Below are 21,579 nucleotides of genomic sequence, written 5' to 3' on the forward strand. Positions count from 1 at the left end.
TAATAATAATAAAAACATTACAATTGTAAAACTTTCACAATAAAATCTCCAAAGTAATGTTGAACCAACATAAAGACGGTGTGTTTAATAGTAAACTGAGCGCCCACACACAGCTACAGTAAACTTCATAACCTGTAAGTTGATGAAAACACAACGTGATGCACTTACTGATTAAGATGTGGCCAAAACACAGATGTCAGAAACTCCTTTTTGGTAAAATGTTAATATAAGTAACAACACATGCAAGTGTCTGATTATATATAAAGCCACAATATCAACTTTTGACAACACAGTGTTTAATTATAAAAAAAAAAAAGTGTGTGTTTTCCATTTCCTGAAAAGTAGCATTTGGAGATGTGAAGTTTCCACCGGACAGTGGTATAATTACATATTATATATGCGTTATAATCGGTTTATCACTGTAATACAATATTCAATTGAACTGGTTTGCAAAAAAACTGAATGGAAAGTAGACTTAGACCCAGTAGAACAAATAAATATATATTGAAATCAATTCTAGTGATGCACGATCTATCGGCCACCATCTCGGTATCGGCTGATATGTTCATTTTTAATGTTACCATTATTGGCCGGATAAGAAAATTTGGCCGATATATTAAAGCCGTTTTATATTATGTATTATTTCCTTCAGCTGAGACACTTCAGATGCGCAGTGTTTATCATGATGGTTTTGAACTGCTTGAAATATGATTGAAATCACTTCAAAAACAGAAAATACAGTAAAGTGCAAAATGTTCTGTCATATAGGCTACATAAAATTATAATAAGAATGATGGCTTTAAATTGTGAGACTTTTGTTTTTGTAATCAGGCTCTCAAAAATTATCAAAAATTTGGGTTTAGATTTATCGGCCAATATATCGGTTATCGGTTTTGAAATGTAAAGAATTATCGGTTATCGGTCAAAATGTTCATATTGCATCCCTAAAAATTTCATATTTATGATTCATGTCATTCTACCCCAGTGCAGTTATCGTTTTCTGAACCTTCATATTTTATGTATATTTCCTGGTTGAATGTGGATGAATGACTTCATAAGTTGTATGTGTATTAATCTCAGAATGATTTGAACACAGTGAAGCTGTAAAGTAGCATTTATTTCTCCGACAGATGTCATAATTCTGCTGTGATTGTGTTGTGTTCACAGAGCACATTCAGCAGATCATGACGCTGGAGGAGTCAGTGCAGCACGTCGTGATGACGGCCATACAAGAGGTATTCAGTTTCTGTGCCACGATAACACTGATAAAACAGGACTCAAAATAACCACTGTTCAGTTATTAATTATTTTACTGATAATGCAGAAACATTTTACAACACTTCAGTGAGCTCTGCCAATCAGAGAGTCTGAGGGAGTTTTTGCTAATGTTATCTTGTGTCAGCTAGCTAGCAGCATTAAAGACCAGAATCGGGTTTTCTGATGTAAAAATATAATAAACACAACCCAGACTGAACTATTTCTTAATTCATAATCATTTTGGATCATCAATTCTAATAATCCCCTTAAAAGTAGTACTGATTTTCTAATACACGTTTCATTTGAATCAAGTGTCTAATTGCTGTGATTCATCCGGTTGGTTTGATTTAACACTCAGGACTAACTCATTCTTTGTCAATAAGTCTATGGAAATATGTGTGGACATTTTATTTTTGATTTATCTCGGCTCAATCCGAGCCCTCGTTCATGCCAGAAGAAGAAATTCCTGTTTTAAATATTATTTGATCATATTATAATATTTATGTAATGTTATATATCATAATGTATTTGTATGAATGTACACAGCCAGAAATCAATTAAATAATAATTGATAAATTACGACTAATTTTGTTTATAAAAAATATTGAATAATTTGTATCATACTATTAATATATTACTTGCACTTAAAACAATAATATAATTATGTAGTATTTTATAGAATATTATATATTTTTTGTATGAATATGTATATTTAGCTAGAAGCCAATGAAGTAATTATTTATGATAAATTGTTTAATTTATAGTATAATAAATATATATAATATTATTTGATTAATTGCAATTAATATCATTCAAGATATATATAAATACTATTAATATAATATTACTCAAATGTTATACTATAATTTTATAATATATTATATTTAAAAAAATATTATATAGAAATGTAATGTTGTATTTAAATTAAGCCAGAAGCCAATAAAATAATTATGATGTATTGCTTTATAACATAATGTAGAAATAATTTTCATATAATATTAATATATTACATAAACGTAATGCTAAAATATGATTATTTATATAGTATTAAATAGAATAGAATAATGTATTTGTATGAAAATGGATATAGCCAATGAAGTAATAATTTATTTATAAATTAAACATAATTTTGATTTATAATATAATGTATAATATTATTTAATTTATAACAGTTCATTTTATTCATGATATTATATAGAAATACTATTCATAATATATTATTAATATAATATTACATGAACTTAATACTATGTTTATTTATATAATATTAAACATTTATGAATGAAGTAATAATTATTTATGATTAATTATGATACATTTAATTTATAATATGTAGACTTTGTAGAATTGATTACAATTTCATTTATAATTTAATACAGAAATAATATTCATGTCAGTGAATACTTTAACATTTACATTATTAATGTAAAATTACATCAATATAATACTATAATTTTATAACTATACAATATGATATAGAAATATAATATTGTATTTGTTTGAACTGATATAGCCAGAAGCCAATACAATTATTATTTAAGATAAATTATGATTCATTTAGTTTATAATATAGAAATATTATTATCATATTTTTAATATATAACAAACTTTATACTATAATATGATTATATTGTACTAAATAGAATATAATAATGTATTTGTATGAATATGGATATAGCTAATGAAATAGTAATTATTTATGATTATGATGAATTTGATTTATGATGTATAATATTATTTATGATTTATTTCAAGTAATTTAATTTTTGATATAGAAATAGTAGACAATTTTAACATGATTAATCTAATATTACATAAATATAATACCATCATTTTATAACTATATGATATGATCTAGAAATATAATATTGTAGTTGTATGATCTGATATAGCCAGAAGCCAATTAAGTATTATTTATGATGTCTGATATAATGCAGAAAGGTGCCGTCACAGTGTGTTTCTCTGTAACTCCGTCCCTCAGGCTTGTTTTCCTCATTCCACAGTGATGATGAATACAGTCTCCTCATTGATCTCTGTGTAAACTCAGCCTTCTGGGAGAAGAGAACATGTATATCTAAAGAGCAACAGGCTGACATGTGACTCGATCTAATGAAGACGTTACTGTGTGTGTCTTTCAGCTGCTCACCAAAGAGCCTGTGCAGTCAGCAACTCCAGAGTCGTACGGGGACTTCGACAGTCAGGTGAGTGTGTGTGTGTGTGTGTGGTGTTATGGATCGAACAGGCTCCTGTTTTCCTTCATTATCTCACTCTCTTCTGGCTGTTTCCCTGTTCCACAGTCCAGGAAGTATTATTTTCTGAGTGAAGAGACCGACGACACGTCCCAGCACTGCCGAGAGCTCCAGCAACAGGTGACCCGAACTAAACGCTGGTAAATGTGTTCAAGAAACCGTCTCTGAGGTAAAAGCTGAGGTGTGTGTGTGTGTGTGTTTCAGCTGTCAGTTCTGACGGAGGAGAAGTCCTCTCTGCAGCTGGAGGTCCAGTCTCTGCGGGAGCGTCTGACCCACTGCGAACCGTCTGACGTCTCCTCCACCATCACCAACAAGAAGCTTCTGCTCCTGCAGAGTCAGATGGAGCAGCTGCAGGAGGAGAACTACAGGTGTGAGGCCCCTCGCGCAGCTCCGCCACGGGGCTCAGTAGCTCCGCCACGGGGCTCACTTCACACTGATCCTCCACATCTGACTCAGAGTTATGGTCTGAACTATGAGAAGCGTACAAAACATAACTTTTCATGTGAAAATACAAATTTCAAGTTTTAAATGATTTGATTGTGCTAGATTAGTCATGTAGACAAATGACATAAAATTAATCTTTAATAATTAATCACTATTATTATTATTATTGTCGTTGTTTTTATTTATAATATTAATTATTTGTTCGTGCTAGATTAGTCATGTAGACAAATTACGTCATTAATCATAATTAATCATTCATAATTAATCAGAATTATTATTAGTTATTATTGTCGTTCCATTTCAATTATTATTTCCATTTTTATTTATATAATTTTTGTGTTAGATTTGTCATGTAGACATTCCTTACACAAAACGTCAATCATTTTTTTTTACTTTTATTAATACTATTAATATTGTTTTGGTAGTAATAGTAATAAAATTGATTGATAATATTAATTTTATAATATTTATATAATCATACAGTATGTAGTTTTTAATTATTTCATTTAATTTTATATTATCTAGCATTTGTATAATATAAACTAAATTATTTATCAAAATAAATAAACTGTACTATTATTCTTTACTTATACAATGTCCGTTCATACAAATACAATATATTTCTATGTAATATATTGAATAATTAAATATAAAATGTAATATTTTAGTAATATTATGGTATAATATGTTATTTCCATATTATATTGTAAAAGTATTCATAGTTAATCATTAATTACTTAATTGCATCCTGGCTTTATCCATTCATACAAATACAATATTATATTTCTATATAATAATAATAATAAATAGCTAAAATATTGTAGCATTAAGTTTATGTAATATTATATTAATAATATTAATTGTATTTATCTTATATAAATTAAGTTTTATAAAATTAAAATTAATCATAAATAACACTTGCTTATTTGGCTCCTGGGTATATCAGATCATATAAATACAATATTATATTAATTATAATATTATAGTAGTATATAATTTTACATTAATAAAATTATGAACATTAAATTAATTCATAGTGCTTGTTTTATCACCACTAAAACAGACCGGAATAAGAACTCAGATCCAGTGTGATCCAGTGTGAATGCAAAGACTGCCGGGTCCTTTTTGTTCTTTCAACCTTAATATCATATAAGCATCAGCGATATGAGATGTTAAAACATGATGTGATCCATTAATACTTGCACTTTTTCTCTTCTCTCCTATTTATATATATATATAAAAATTAAAAAAAGTGTATATATATATAATTTTTTATTTTATTTTTTTTTTTATTTTTTTTTTTACATGTACTGCCTTAGACTAAACTGGGAAGGGTCATAGCTCATACATATTGTTGTTTGTTAGTTTAACTGCTTCTAGTGTATTTGTAAGTTGCTTTGGATCAAAGTGCTAAATTATTATATTTAAATGTAATTATTATATAGATTTTTGACCAAGCCGAGAGCCTGAATCGTGTGTCTGGTTGTGTGTGTGTGTTCAGGCTGGAGAGCGGTCGAGATGACCAGCGTGTGCGAGCAGATGTTCTGGAGCGAGAGGTGACGGATCTGAGGCTGAGGAACGAGGAGCTCACCAGCCTCGCTCAGGAAGCCCAGTCCCTCAAAGATGAGATGGACATCCTCAGGTCAGAGACGGAGACATGAAGGGCCCTATTTTAACAATAAGCACATGATCTACAGCAAGCACATTTAGGGCGTGTCCTCCACTTTTGCTAGTGTAACAACGAGAAAAATGGTTGGCGCATGGTCTAAAAGTGTTGTCCCTATTCTCATGAGTAATGGGTGTGTTTTGTGTGTGTAACGTGCAATAAACCAATCAGAATCTCATCTCCCATTCCCTTTAAAAGCTAGTTGCGCTCACCATGGCGGATTCGCTATTTACATGGAGGAATTTGCAAGCGGAAAAACTGAACGCTTCTCTAGCGAGGAAACGGATCTGTTGATGAAAAATAATCAAATAATTAAAAATATTGCGCCATTGACTTTAGACCAGGTTTCAGTTGATCAGTGGCTCAGTCTATTCCAGTCTATTGCCTCAAAATAGCAATGCGCCTGAACACACCTCATTCTCAGACCAGCTGCCCATGGGCACAAATGCATTTGCCATTTAAACAACGTGGTGCAGGACGTGAAAATGATAACTGCGTTGGGCTGAAACTAGCAAAAGACACTTGCATCACGCCTGACGCTGCATTGCACCGGGTTTATGATAGGGGCCGAGATCCTAACGTGAAACACGATCTTCCTTCAGTCGTTGATCGCTCGTGTTTGTGCTTCAGGCACTCGACTGACCGCGTGAGCCGCCTGGAGGCGATGGTGGACACGTACAAGCGCAAGCTGGAGGATCTGGGGGATCTGCGGCGACAGGTGCGCCTGCTGGAGGAGAGGAACCACGTGTACATGCAGCGCACCTGCGAGCTGGAGGAGGAGCAGCGCAGGGCCAACACCATCCGCTCGCAGCTCGACTCCTACAAGAGACAGGTGAGGACATGAGCACTAGTGGGAGCGTCCACATGGACACTGCTAGGGCTGCAGCTGTCGATTATTTTAGTAATCGAGTATTCTACCGATTATTCCATCGAGTAATCGGATAAAACAATTTGTGGTAATAAAAATAGAACCAAGTGAACAACAGCCTTTAAAAAAAGTGTACAGGGCTTAAAGTATTCCGGCTTGAGGGCAGGTCCGGCCTCCGGCGCAGGCTAAATTTAGATCAGGCTGCAAATTACAGTCGGAGGCACTTTAATCTGACTTGAATAACACACCGGTCCCCTTCAACCTACCTGTCACCACTATTGCCACCCGCTGGAGAACTCGACTGTTATATATTTGTCCTGATTTTCCGCGCATTTGTAAAAAAAAAAAAAAAAACTCGCCTTTCCCGCACTTCTTACGGTCCCTGAATGCATCTCACACGCAGCCTCGCTCTAACGTGCTTCTCTCGGAAACCAAAACAATGACTACGCGGATGCTGTAGCTAGTGTTAATGGCTTATTTACAACTTTAAACATCTAAAAGAAGCGGCGATGGGCGCAGGGCAGGTGGAAGACAGGCCTGTTGTTGTGGATTATGTAAAATAAGTTTCGCTAATGATCGACCAGACGAGTCATCGGATAAAGAGGCGAAGAGCAGCAAGTTCTACGATTGATCCACAGTGAGTGTAGAGTTTATATGCTTATTCTGTGGAGCAAATTCGGGCGAGCGGGGTCGCTGCGTTGCCGCGCTTATCACCGGCGCTAAAATAAGCACTAAAAGGCTCTGTCGCTCTCATGAATTCATTCGCTGCATCAAGTCTGTCCATACCCGGTACCCCGCACGAGAGCATGGTGTCGGACTAACCCCGCTCCGCTACGTGCCTCCGTTCTGCAGCCGTGCGCGCGGTGAGACAGGTGTGCACAGGAAAGACACGCGGAGCCTGATTAACGAAACATGTATGAGACTTAATCCTTTATTTACTAAATAATTTTGAAAAATATTAACTTCACATTTTGGTCTATACTTGTATTTTACCTCTCATATATTAAGTGTTTGCACAAATTGGAAATAAATGAGGTCCAAATGTAGAGTAAATGTGTAATAAAAAGTGTAATACAAAATATATATAGGCCTAAGCTACATTGCCTATACACAGTAGTCTCTAACATTTTTTTTGTTTTCCTTTTTAAAGTACCGATAAGAGTACCGTTAAAGTACCGGATCGATAAGGAGTATCGATAAGAGGAGTAGTATACTTAACGATACCCATCCCTGTATCATATTACATAGTTTGGGGTTGAACTGGAGTGACAGTCCTATAGACTGTGAAAAACTTGCTCTTCTACAGTATATGGGCTCTTCGACTTGCTCTTTGTGTAACCTGATTTGGCAAACCTCGTCAATAGAGGATGATGTAGCTGCAATTTGTTTCTGTCCAGTACAGCTACAATATGCTAATGAGACTACATGAGAAGTAGGACATATTATTTATTATTGTATCAATATAAACAGTTTAGATGCCCTTCAGACTTGCAGTGTAGAGATGTAGGCCAGGACTATATAAGATTTTATAGAGCTGTGCTTCCAAAACAGTGGACCAAGCCCAAAACATGTAGTTGACAGTTATTTAAAAATTTGGTTTGGCTTATTAAAAGTGCTCACCCCCTGCCGCCTCAAGTTGCCACCCCTTTAAAAAATGTATGGCTCCGCCACTGTGCTGGAGACCACTGTATTGTGTGTTTTAGGTTATCTTTGCCAATAAAATGTATTCAAATCTGAATTACATAACATTGTATTGGCTGTCAATCACGATGGGAGAGTAGACGAGTTAGACGAGCATGTCCACCAGATCTTGTGGGGGTTTTGCATTAAGCCATTTGTGGTGCCCTTACCACATTGTGCCTCATATACTGTAAATGTTAGACCCAGTGACAGGCTGGCATGAAATGGCTTGCATAATACTAAGTAAGGAGGCCATAATATTTTTGACTCATGGCTTAAGTTAAGTTTCTCCAGCTCTCCCAAGGTTGGCAAAAAAAGAAAGAAATGCATCTCAAAATGCATCAGATTGATGCTTTAAAATATGGCATTTTCAAAATTTTCTTCCTGGGGGATCATGCCCCCGTACCCCCCTAAAGGGGTAATATCCTTCTCACCTTTTTCACCCCTGACCCGTTTTCATGCCTGAAACGGGCTTGGTAAAAAAAAAAAAATTCACTTTAAGCCCTGAGTGTAACGTAAGTGAATCAATCAAAACTAGCTTTAGCTGGACAATAACTTTATTCTAAAGCTGCTGTGAAGCCAAAACAATCTGTTACTGTAATTTCCTATTATACAAATATATATAACAAGCAATAATAATTGGTTCAAATAAAGTATCAATATAAGTAATCAAATGGGTTTTATTCAACAACACTGTTAAAATACACCATGTAAAATGAATGATATAAACTAATATAATCATAACTTATGTACATTACGTGTTATAACAAATGCCTACAGAGGGCGCCAACAGCCTGGTGATAGTTTGTGTTACACTATGGCATGATCAAATCCTTGTTTTATTTTGGCCAAACAACATTTAGTTCAAATGTGCACTTAATCTTTAATATTTGGTCACTTCTGTACGATAGAAATGCAACAGCCGCTGTAATTTCTTGAACAAGAACGTGCACATCAAAACATGCAAACTCAGTGCGAAGTTTTAAACTTTTATTTTGAAATCATGACAAACAACAATTAGAATTTACAAACATTCATGCATTTATCTCTCAGCATGCAGAGCTGAGGTCATTTTAACGTAATCCGCACACATGTAAATAATAAAAGCGTTGTGCTTCTCTGTGGGAAAAAAACTTAGAGAGTGAGTGAAACTTAGCCTTAGTGAAGCTATTCCCAATAGCACTATGCTATATTATTATTTTAGATGTTTTTAAATATATTGCGTAGTCTTAGAAAGCGGTCTAATATTGCGGCTCATGGACTTCTGTCTGTGGAATGCACCACTTCCAGTTTTTGCCGGTTACTTGACACAGGTAAATTGCAATCGAGGATTTTTTTAAATCGAGGAATCGTGGCAGCCCTGGACATGGGCTGATGTGCACTAGAGTTCAGGAAACAGCTGGACAGATGAACGAATGATGGGTGTTTCCTTTCTTCAGGCTCACGAGATGAGCGCTAAACACTCGGCAGAGGCCATGAAAGCAGAGAAGTGGCAGTTTGAGTACAAGAACCTCAACGACAAATATGAGACCCTTCTGAAGGAGAGAGAGGTACAGAACTGATCACTCACATCTAATGAGATTCACTCTGTGTGATTGTGAAAATGACTCTTACAGTAGCGCTTTGTGTGTGTGTGTGTTGTGTATGATGTAGAAGCTGATATCTGAGCGAGACACGCTGAGAGACACGACTGAAGAGCTGAGATGTGCTCAAGTGCAGCAGCAGTGTTTAACAGGTCACACACTCGCACACACGCACACTCTCACACTCATGCACACTCTCACACACTCTCACACACTCTCTCACACACACACACACACACACACACACACATTCACTCACTTACACTCACACTCACCATCATAACCTGACACCATGTACCAGCAGAAGCCTGTGCTGTGAAGCACCCCTCCATCGTCCAATCAGCTCTGTCCCTGACTGTGTGTGTGTGTAGATTCTCTGAGTGGAGATTCAGGAGCGGTTGGCAGCTTGGCATCAGAAATCATGCCAACAGAGTTCAGGTGAGAAACACATCAGAAACAGTGACACTGCTGACTTTAAAGTAGTACTTGTTTGTTACAATATTTACTAATAATTTTTGCAAGAAACATTATATAATTTTTATTTATTTATTTAAGTAGATAATTTTTATATTAATAATTTATATTTTAAATATATAAAGCATTATTTACCTATGTGTTTGACTTAGTGTTCCCAATTGTTTTAGTAACATTGAGATACTATTATAGTTTTTATTTATATTTTGAATTAAATTTATTTTTATTTCATTCTAGTTTGTTTCAAGTCTGTATAGTTTTTATGAATTTATTTCAGTTTTAGTTATTATAGTACATCAAATTAAACTAAAGGACAATGAGAAATGTTGCTTTGGCAGCTAACTAAAATAAAATAATTGTAAGTTTTTTTAAAATATATTTTCATTTAAAGTTTTTATTGTTTTAGTTGACTATAATAACTGTAGAATTTGTAGAAATAGCTATAGAAATGCCCCTATATATACAATTAAATTGAAAGGAATTCATTTTTGAGAAATTGAAGTTTCATTTTTGGGCTAAATGAATTCTTTCATTGATTTCATCACTAATATTTTGTTTAAAATGTTCTTTTTGGGATAAATTGTATATATTATAGAATATATGTATATTACATAGTATATTTTCTACTGTGATATAATATAGTAATATATATATATATATATATATATTATATCATATAAATTGCACAGTATATATTATATCATATAAATTGCACAGTATATAATTATTCAATCTGATAATCACAAAATGTAAAGACTGACCGCTTGAATTATTTCAGTAGTGGGTAGTAATTGTTTCCATAAGTAGCTGGTAGTGTGTCTACTACTTCTTTAACATTTCAACAGCTTAGCAGTTTCAAAACACAACATTGATCACACACAGACACAAGATAGCGAGTCTTAAGGCCAACTCACAGCGCACAGACAGATCAGTGTGTGTCTGCGTCTGTTGGCGTTGGTCAGGGTTTGTTTTCACCCGACTGAACTTGTTCACTCAGTGTTTGCTGGTGTGTGGTGCATTGTGAACATGACAGATATGTTTCATAAAATTATAAATCCAATGCCCAACTTGTTTGCTGGTGTTTTCTGTGTGTGACAGGGATACAGTTGTGCGTCTGCAGCAGGAGAACAAGATGCTGTGTGTTCAGGAGGAGTCGTACAGACACAGACTGGAGGAGCTGCAGACTCAGCTGGAGGAGTCACAGCGCTGCCAGAACACACTGGAGACTCAGAACAGGTGTGTGTGTGAGAGAGAGATCAGGAGCGAGTCTGATGAGTGTTTCAGTGTGTTGGAGGAATGTGAATGTTATGCACTGATATATGAGCTTGATATGTGTATCAGTGGCACATGATCCTTCAGAATTAGTCTGAATTACTTCAAACTTTTGAGCGGTAGTGTACATTAGTGGTTGAAGGACTTCAGATTTTTTAAAGTCGACATTTATGTGATGAAAGTCCAGTCGACTAGTCACTGATGACGTCATTAATGAACAAATAAGCCTTAACCTCGAGCTGAGACTCGAACGCTGGTTGCCTTGTGCACAGCTGTGGCATATGACACACCACTCCTACATAACAGCTTATTTTATTTGGGGTCGTTAAATTTCTCACAGATTTCTGCACAGAGTTTATAATACATTTCTGCGCTACTGAATGATTCTGTGCGCGCGATCTTCATGATATGCGCCTCTGTGTGTGTGTGTGTGTGTGTGTGCGTAATGCAGCAGTAGTTTAGAACAACGGTTAACTTACTTGTACAATAAGCTGTGTAAAGCGTGTATTCATGCGATCAATTTTGAGCATCCAAACGGTATAATCAAACATATCTTGTGGAGCTCTCTGACATTTATTTGTCATTTTAACTGAAATGGAGTGTAAAAGTGGACTTCAAAGATTTATTATCCTGTTGCGCCCTCTAGAGGCCATGAATGATCATGACTAGTCGACGTCAAGCTTGAAGTGTCATGGCAGAGCATTACAGTGGACTGACTAGTCTGTTCAATCCCTTGTGTGCATCATCATTTGGCGTCTGACGTGTTGTCTGTGTGTGTCAGGTTGAGTCAGCAGCAGATCTCACAGCTGGTTTCTCAGATCGAGGAGCTGCAGAGAGCTTTACAGGAGCAGGACAGCAAAACTGAGGACGTCAGTAACTCACACACACACACACATCTTAATGACTGAACTCATTCCTCACATCATGATTGTGTCCGAGCTAAAATCACTCATCTGAAGTTGTCTAAATCCACACACACACACACACACACACACACACACACACACACACACACACACACACACACACACACACACACATCTTAATGACTGAACTCATTCCTCACCTCATAATTGTGTCCGAGCTAAAATCACTCATCTGAAGTTGTCTAAATCCACACACACACACACACACACACACACACACACACACACACACACACACATCTTAATGACTGAACTCATTCCTCACCTCATAATTGTGTCCGAGCTAAAATCACTCATCTGAAGTTGTCTAAATCCACACACACACACACACACACTGCTGCTGCTGTCTGATGGATGATCTGCCTCTCAGCTGGAAATCACCACCAGTCAAATCCCAGTGAAAGTCATACATATGTTTCTGAAGGAAACTGAATATTTTGACAGGAAACACTCATCACGGATGTTCAGTGTGTGTTGAACGGAGGACTCAGAGGCGTATCTCCTCAGACAGCAGTGACTGAGTGATCTCCATCTGTTTGTGATTTATGTAATATCACTCACCTGATCACCTGATCCCAAAGCAAATCCACTGTCTCTGTCTGGTTGATGAATGTGTGGAATCTGTAACTTGTTTTGTTTGCGGTGCTGAAATTAACGCCTGCTCGTCTGTTTTTGTCCGCCCACTTCTCCTAATCGACCAATCATCCGCCGCCTCAGGTCATCGTAAGTACTGCCCGTCTGTTCTCTGATTGGACACTGATTGTTACTGTGTTTTAAATGTGCTGTGATGGACACACACTGTCATCTGGCACTGTCTCACGTGTTTGTTTATTTCCCGACAGTCGTCGCTGTTAAAGAAGAAGCTGGAGGAGCATCTGTGAGTGTCTCTGATCTCTGTGATGCAGCATTACTCATCAGACGTGTGTTTTAATGTTGTGTGTGTTTTCTGCAGAGAGAAGCTCCACGAGGCTCATTCTGACCTGCAGAAGAAGCGAGAGGTCATCGATGATCTAGAGCCGCCGGCGGACAGTAACAGTGAGTGAACACAAAGGTCAAAGGTCATTCTGATTATCAGCACTATCCCCCAGATCATTTCATTCTAAGAATGTCAAATGCAGTGCAGGGACTTCTGGGAAGGCTTTTGATTTGAAGCAGTTCATTGAATGAATCTTCTGAATGAACTGATTTGTTCAAATGAATCAGAGTCAGTAGAGTCCGGAGTGTGTTTGAATCGTTTGCATCGGTTCATTAAAATATGACGACAAGCAGTGGTTTTGAACGGGAAGGAGTGTTTCTGAGAAGTGGTCTTATGGAAACATCTGTGTGTGTGTGTGTGTGTGTGTGTTTGTGTGCGTCAGTGGCGAAGAAGGTCGATGAGCTGCAGGAAATCCTGAAGAAGAAGGATGAAGACATGAGACGAATGGAGGAGAGATACAAGAGATATGTGGACAGAGCTCGCACGGTCAGCTGACCTCAGCTTTACTCATGTGCATTGTTATATACAGTATATATATCTTTCTGCATCCTGTCATGTGTGTGTGTGTGTTTCAGGTGATTAAGACTCTAGACCCGAAGCAGAAGAGTAACACGGTTCCTGCTGAAGTTCAGGCCCTGAAAAACCAGCTGACAGAGAAAGACAGGAGGATACAACATATGGAGGTCTCACAGACACACACACACACACACACACACACACTTATACATGCACTCTCTCGCACACACACACACACACACACACACACACACACACACTCTCTCTCTCACACACACACACGTGCTCACACTCTCTCTCTGACACACACACGTGCTCACACTCTCTCACTCACACACGCACACACTCTTTCTCACACACTGTGACTCTGTGACACAGTGTGTTTTACTATAGTAATGATGGTCTTGTTCTGGTGTGTGTGTGTGTGTGTGTTTAGCATGATTTTGAGAAGACTCGCTCCAGACAAGACCAGGAGGAGAAGCTCATCATCTCGGCCTGGTACAACATGGTGAGAATATATCAGTCAGAACAGCTTGTGTTGTGTCCAGTCGTGTTTTACTATTATTTAAATACTAGTATAGCTTTTATTCATAGTTTGGTAACACTTAATAATGCTGTATGGGACCTTAAGTTTTACCAAAATATTAACTAACAATGAGCAATACATTTGTTACAGTATTTGTTCATCTTTAACATGATTTATCATTGTTAGTTCAAATTAACATTAACTAAGAAATGCTTTAGGAATTTTTCAGTGTAGTACTAACGTTAAATATATATATTTTTTACATTAATGTAAAGAGATGCCAGTATTTTTAATTGGCTTTAACTTTTAGATTTTCAGTTTAATATTTAGTCTTTTTTTTTGTGTACTTTTGTAGTACACAAAAGTACACTTTATCAGTCTATTAAGGTTTAATTTGTTTTCTTTATTTCAGTTTTAGTTTTTGATTGGTTTCAGTTTTAACAATAACTCTGCATGTGACATGCTCGTGTTTACTACAGTAAATCATTCATCCTTCAGTGTGTGTAAACAAACATTAAACACATTTACAGTAAATACACTTACAGTGGGAGTCTGTTGCTCAGGAGGGGTTAAAAGCTGAAATGTCACTCATATTTTTGTTATATTCCTTTATTTGTTATATAGTTGTGACATGGATTTTGATATAGATGTAGTTTTACAGTCAGGGTTGGTAAAAATGGCAGTCTGGAGAAACTTTGTGCATCACTTGACAATACAGGCTCATTTATTAAGCATATTTTTAGAGCATTTTTAAACCTTTCTTAATGTTAGTTAAAATATGACAATTTCTGCAATATTTTACAATAATGCTTCATTTTGTAATCACGACTTAACTTTATTATACTGAGGAAAATATAACCAATCTAATATTTATATTAAATGTCATAATATTTTAATGAAAACTCATAGTTATGACAGGATCGTAACAATGAAAAATTGTTGGAATGTGGTTATACTTTTATGAAACTGTCGTTGTTGCGCATTTTAAACATGCACCTCATAAACTGTCATTGTTAATGTAAACTTGGAATTGCAAAGAAATAAAGTGGGTACCGCGGGGAAAAAAAGTCAGAATAGTAAGAAACAAAGTGGGAATTTGGAAAGAATTAAAGTGGGAATTGCAAAGAAATTTAAATTAATTAAACACTAAATTGCAAAAAAACAAACACGGAATTGTGAGATATATTGAGTCTGAATTGCGGAAAAAAATTATGTTGGAATTGCGAGAAACAAAGTCAGAAATTGCTTTTCTATTCCGTGGTGGAAACAAACTTAAATAGAGGAGCAAGCTGAAATAATTTTCTGTAAACTCAACAGCACTTCACAGATATGCTGCATGTTATGCATTTAATATTCGACTGGAGCTCTACAATCCCCCCGTTCCAGTCATTAACCGTCCTCTCTCTCCGTCTGTGTGATCCTCAGGGAATGGCTCTCCATCAGAAGGTTGCAGGAGAGCGATCCGGATCCGGTTCAGGTTCGGCTCAGTCCTTCCTGGCCCAGCAGAGACAGTCGACACACGCGCGCAGAGGCCTGGCCCGTCTGCAGCCCAGATGAACACACACACACACACACACACACACACACACACACACACACACACACCCGGCAGTGGCCTAATCATGACTTCTCTTTCAGCACTTTGTGATCGTCCTGCTGAGAACGTAGATTATTATTATTTTATCGTCTTTTAGATCAAGTTTGTTTATTTTTAGTTGACCCGAGTGTATGTAGTTGTGTCTTATTTTAGTGTTAGTTGGGCTGCAGGAACGAACGAGTTTAATGAAGTAGATCAAAGTTTTGATTGTTTTAATGATGTTTTGAGGGTTTTATTAATGTTGTACGGTAGCTTTCTGTGTTCATCAGGGTAACGGTGCATGTGTGAATGCACTTAAAACACTCAGTGCCTTCAATCATCCCTCCTCTGACAGCTGTCAATCATCTGTGTGACACAACTCATCACAAACCAAACTCGCAATGCTGGGATGCCTTGAATGCATCGAACAAATGAAGTGCTTTTTTTTTTTATATATATATAAATAATTCTCATTTAATCATAGTTTGATTGTGTCTGATTAAATGTGGAGCTGGAAACGACACTAATCTGAGATGAACTGCTGGAGGATCTTCTACCCGCACATGTTGTCATTTGCATGTGGAAACTTGTTGCTGCTTCACCATTTTTAGAATGGTTGTTTTTTTTATTTCACCAAAGTAAGTCTGCTGCTGAAGGACGATCCTGTAGCTTGTATTTATTGATCCTCAGATCTTCACTACTGTACATTAAGAAACACTACTGATCTCACCCTTATCAGTCCAAACACTGAGGTTTGTTCGCTCACTTCAGAGGTACGATCTCCAGATGTGTGTTTGTTCTGCAGTTTTTCACTGTTTTTTTTCTCTATGAATGTTCAGTCACAGAGATGATGTTCAGTGTGTGTTTTATCACAGTGTTTTCATTGTTCGGTCATGTTTTTGGTGTTGGACTGATGGGGTCGGTACATAAATCACTTTAATCTCACTGTCCTTCTCTTTGCACTACAATAAACGAGATTATTGGTACAAAAATAATCAGTTTTTGTGAGTTCATTGTGACATCAGCTAAAGATGTGTATGTATTTAAGTCCCTCAAACTTGCATTTGGACATACATTTTGAGGTCATTCAGTAGTCACAGCCTGTTTCATTATACTATAAATACAGTTAGAGGCTCTAACTCATGTTCACAGGCGGTTTCCCATTACACTGCTACTTTTCTATTGTTTTTCAATGTAAACGTGCTAGACGGACGTCTTTAACCTTTGAGTTAACGTCTCGCACATTAAAACAGCGTTCTTAAAAACGCAGCCCTTAAGTTAAAAGAAGTTCAACTTTAAAAAATGTGTCTCTACACTAATCTACTAATCTCTACTTTTTTTAGTTCCATGATGGCGCATCTTAAACTGTGCATGTGACAACCATTCATGCACTTCACTGATTATCCTTCGTTGCCATAATCATATACTCAATTAACAACTTAAGAAATGTAAGAGGTTGTAAATTGCGATGTTTTATTGAACATCACCCACAAATTACTTACTTATATTGAGTCAAATGATACAATGGTAAAATAATTGAAGAGTTCAGATGCAAAAGCCTCTAAGTGTCATCTGAAACTTTCTTCTAGAATGATCATTTTTATGAAGCTTGTATATTTAAGTTCAGTATTTTCACTTAAATGGCAATGATAATTACCTATTATTTGCCATTTAAGTGAAATTACTGAACTTAAATGTACGAGCTTCATAAAAATGATCATTCTAGAAGAAAGTTTCAGATGGCACTTAGAGGCTTTTGCATCTGAACTCTTCAATTGCATTGTTAGTTATGAAGAGTTCCAATACAAAATTCCATCTGACATGTTTTCTTTTAAAATCTTTTATTTATTTTTATCAGGCTCCTATGTTTAGGTTCAGTAATTTCACTTTTATGTCAAAGAAAAGGTTATTAGTCAGTTATTGAAATGCCTTATTTTCACAAATGTAAGTTTAGTCTTCATAGGCTACATGTCTTTTTTTTTTTTTTTTGTGCAAAAATATCTAAGTCCACTTCTTTGGACAACATATAGTAAACAGTTGCAAAATCATTAAAGATGCAACTGGAAATATTGCAAATGATGAAAGCAGATTTCAAAAAATACATGTAGGCCACTGACTAAATCTTAGACTTAGACTAAACTGGGAAGGATATCACAGCACTTGCATATTGTTGTCCTATTAGTTTATTTGCTTCAATTGCTCTCCTCATTTGTAAGTCGCTTTGGATACAAGTGTCTACTAAATGATTAAATGTAAATGTAAACAATGAAGAAACTGATCCACACAGTAGGTGGAGCTGTGATGCAAGTGACTGCCGTGTCCTTTTCTGTCAGAGTTACAGCAGCACACTGACAGAATACTGTTGTTTACATGATCACGAAATCCATACTTGGTACTTGGTGAAATAATCACGTTCACCCACTATCATTAGTGGGGTTTGGCGGCTTTTGCATCTGAACTCTTCATATGTAGTCCATGACCCTGTGGTTGCCGTAAAGATAGTAATATTAAAGGAAAGATACATAAGTAGAAAACTAGAAGGCTTCAATAACTGTTAGATAATAATTAGATAATAAACTGTTAGATAAAAATAGAAGTAAAGTCAAATCTTTATTGAGAGCCTCTTCACTCTGTGAGCATGTAAGAAAAGGTGTGAACCACAACATTGAGACTTGAGATAAAGATAAGGGTGTGGTGGTGTGATAACATTTTACAGAAGAAACAAACAAATCCATATATGGTATTTCATACGATGCACTCATGCACAGTGGAAAAATACAGAATACAATATGTGAAAACACTTCCTTTGTGCAAACACTATCTCACTTTGTCAGACCCTCTGCCACCAAAACACCTACTCTGTATGTCTATAAGATCCCAAAGCAGTCTTCACAACATATTGACAGCATCTGGGTGATCTAACCAAGAGTCGTCTTCTTTTGCAATGGGAAAATCCCCACAGAGGATAGTAGCCAGTATTATAATTAGTTCAAAGGATGCTCTCTTGTGTTGTATGACCAAACCAAGAACTTCTCTGCAGAGGCGGACAGAGTACACAGCTTCATTACTTGAGTAAAAGTACAGATACCCCTTGCTAAATTTTACTCAAGTACAAGTAAAAGTACTACAGTCAGATGTCTACTTAAGTAAAAGTACTGAAGTACTTGTTTTTAAAAGTACTTGAGTATCAAGAGTACATTTTCTAAATATTGCATTACTACTGCCACAGTGCTTACATTGGTAAACACAGCAAACACTTGAAGCGAAAACTATCATTAACTTGTTCAGAAAATTGAAATAGTCTGGCGAGGTGGGGCCACGGGTTGGCACATTCCCGGGATGGACCTGCTGCATCTTCATCCATTGTTTCGTCCATGGTTTCGTCTCTTATCTAAATCTGACCATGGAGTTGACTTTGGCGGAAAGCTGAAGGTGATTGCTGATAGGCTGTCCCAATCAGTGGTGCCTTCACAATCCAATCACGTTTGAGAGGGAAACAACAAATTGAGGGTTTGAGAGGTAACGAGTGCATGGATCAGCCTTTCTGCATCAGGTAATGAAAGAAAAGGCCTAATTCTGGCAATATTCCTGGGATGAAAAAATACAGATTTTGAAATGTTCTTGATATGTGCGTCAAGTGTCAAATGAGAGTCAAAAATAACACCAAGATTAAGAATTTGAGAAGATGAAAATATTACACTATTTTCCCCAATGAACCCCAAACCATGCTTTCTAATAATCTCAGGAAGCATGTAAATATTAAAAAGTATAGGGCCAAGGACAGACCCCTGAGGAACACCATGACAAACCTTGTTTTCCAAAAAGGTAAGATTAAAACTACTCCAACACTTTACCAGAAATACCAAGCCATGTCTCTAGTCTCTCGATCAATATAGAGTGACACACCGTATCAAAGGCTGCACTCAAATCTAACAGCTTCAAGATGGTAAAGGCACCAGAGTCAGCAGAGACAAGGAGATCGTTCATAACTCGAACCAAGGCAGTCTCAGTACTATGTCCAGATCGAAACCCAGATGTAAAGGTTCTAAAGGCTTGTTCAAGGACAAGTGTGAATGAAGTTGTGACATGACAATGTGTTCCAGAACCTTTGGCAAAAAAGGAAGATTAGATATAGGCCTGTAGTTAGATCAGACATATCACACCCAGGCTTTTTGAGAACTGGTAATTGCAGCTTCAGGGCACAACTGTAACTGTGGCTGTAGCTCTAAATTATTGCTCAGCTCTTCTCAATATTGAAAATAACTTTTTAAAGGAAGAAAATGTTTCTCCAACACTTCCTGACTCTTCCTAAATCTCTATATCCCTATGCATAAGGAATCATGGATCTTCTTCCAGGCCTCCAGCTCAGATTTCCACAGAGCTGCTCTGGAGCGGATGAGCTGAGAGGCCTCACTCTTGCTCCCTTTGGCCAGACTTATACTCTCTTTGCAAATAAAAAAGACATCAAAGCCAATAAAGAGGGCATTTAGAGTGATGAATCCAGCTCTAGCAGACTTTGAAAGAGCTAGTGGCGTCCCTTTTGCCAGCTGCCCAATGTCGGGAAGGTCTGCAGCCAGTTTGGGAATGTTACGAGCTCTTTGTGCCTCCTGGAGCCCGGCCTCCTGGAGTGTTTTAACAACTGAAGCTCGATCTACCAGATCTTTAACACGCTTGCCCAATGCTCCAGCACAAAATACCAGTTTCCCAGCTGTAATAAGAAATCCATCACCCTTTACATGCTCCTGTCTACTGGCCTGATCCAGACAGTTTAGAATCTTCTCCACATCCTCCATATAATGTTTTAAAATATCCTCGGTTTTTCTACTATGCCACAGGTTGACTCCTACTTCAGTGACGCCTGTGACCAAACTATTTGCCCCACTGGTAACCCCCAGACTGGCACCTGCTATAGTGAGACCCAGTGACGCTCCTGCAGAGACGGGGGCCAGAGCAAGACCAACAATGGACAAAGCACCCCCTACTATCCCAACCGAACTGCCAGTCACAGAGGAGATACTGGCTCCCTTCTTCATCTTGTCCAGCTGAACTGCACTCTCTTCCAGATCTGACAGACACTTCTCCATTCTAGAGTGACACTGACTGAATAAACCAATGAAGCGCAGAGCGTATTCCTGAAAAATTAAAGTCAGCTTTGTGTGCTGGTCCATCCTAGACAATAATAGAAAACATATATATTATTTACAGCTTTCACGATGCATGAGTGTGAAGAAAACATCAGATCATAAATAAAATTCACCTTATTTTGCATAACAGCTTCAAATGATCAAGCATTTTGTGCATGGAGTCCTCGCTGAAGTTCAAGCTGATCTTCACTACAGGCTGAGCCTTCTTACGTCTGTAAAGAGTTTCAGCAGGATTAACAAAGACTTGCCTATATTTTTAGACAGGTATTTTAGAAATTATCGGAAAAGCAAATAAACTTTGAATTCAGATTAGTTTGACCTTTATGTTATGATGAATAATGAAGATGTTAAATTAACCCTTATAATACTTACCTATGAATATCTTTATACCACATATCACTCTTGGATCTGTGAGGGGGAAA

At 36.7% G+C, this 21,579-nt stretch overlaps 1 protein-coding gene across 2 annotated transcripts in view; it reads left to right on the forward strand.

The window, feature by feature from the left end:
- hook2 (hook microtubule-tethering protein 2) overlaps positions 1-17,008 on the forward strand; it is a 21,896-nt gene extending 4,888 nt beyond the window's left edge. The window contains exons 6-23 of one of the 2 annotated variants that reach the window (XM_084429902.1): positions 1,168-1,235; positions 3,396-3,458; positions 3,555-3,626; positions 3,711-3,874; positions 5,452-5,592; positions 6,247-6,448; positions 9,604-9,714; positions 9,818-9,899; positions 10,119-10,185; positions 11,320-11,457; positions 12,275-12,362; positions 13,262-13,296; positions 13,372-13,454; positions 13,778-13,881; positions 13,971-14,078; positions 14,348-14,419; positions 15,863-15,994; positions 16,027-16,159. In XM_084429902.1, coding sequence (XP_084286028.1) covers positions 1,168-1,235; positions 3,396-3,458; positions 3,555-3,626; positions 3,711-3,874; positions 5,452-5,592; positions 6,247-6,448; positions 9,604-9,714; positions 9,818-9,899; positions 10,119-10,185; positions 11,320-11,457; positions 12,275-12,362; positions 13,262-13,296; positions 13,372-13,454; positions 13,778-13,881; positions 13,971-14,078; positions 14,348-14,419; positions 15,863-15,994 — 1,730 coding nt within the window. In that variant the 3' untranslated portion in view covers positions 16,027-16,159. Of the gene's footprint in view, positions 1-1,167; positions 1,236-3,395; positions 3,459-3,554; positions 3,627-3,710; positions 3,875-5,451; positions 5,593-6,246; positions 6,449-9,603; positions 9,715-9,817; positions 9,900-10,118; positions 10,186-11,319; positions 11,458-12,274; positions 12,363-13,261; positions 13,297-13,371; positions 13,455-13,777; positions 13,882-13,970; positions 14,079-14,347; positions 14,420-15,862 lie in introns of both variants that reach the window. The other variant, XM_084429901.1, reaches the window with a different exon arrangement.
- Positions 17,009-21,579: the final 4,571 nt, after the last annotated feature.

Source organism: Rutilus rutilus (genome assembly GCF_951802725.1).
Source record: "Rutilus rutilus genome assembly, chromosome: 1".
Classification (NCBI taxonomy): Eukaryota; Metazoa; Chordata; class Actinopteri; order Cypriniformes; family Leuciscidae; genus Rutilus; species Rutilus rutilus.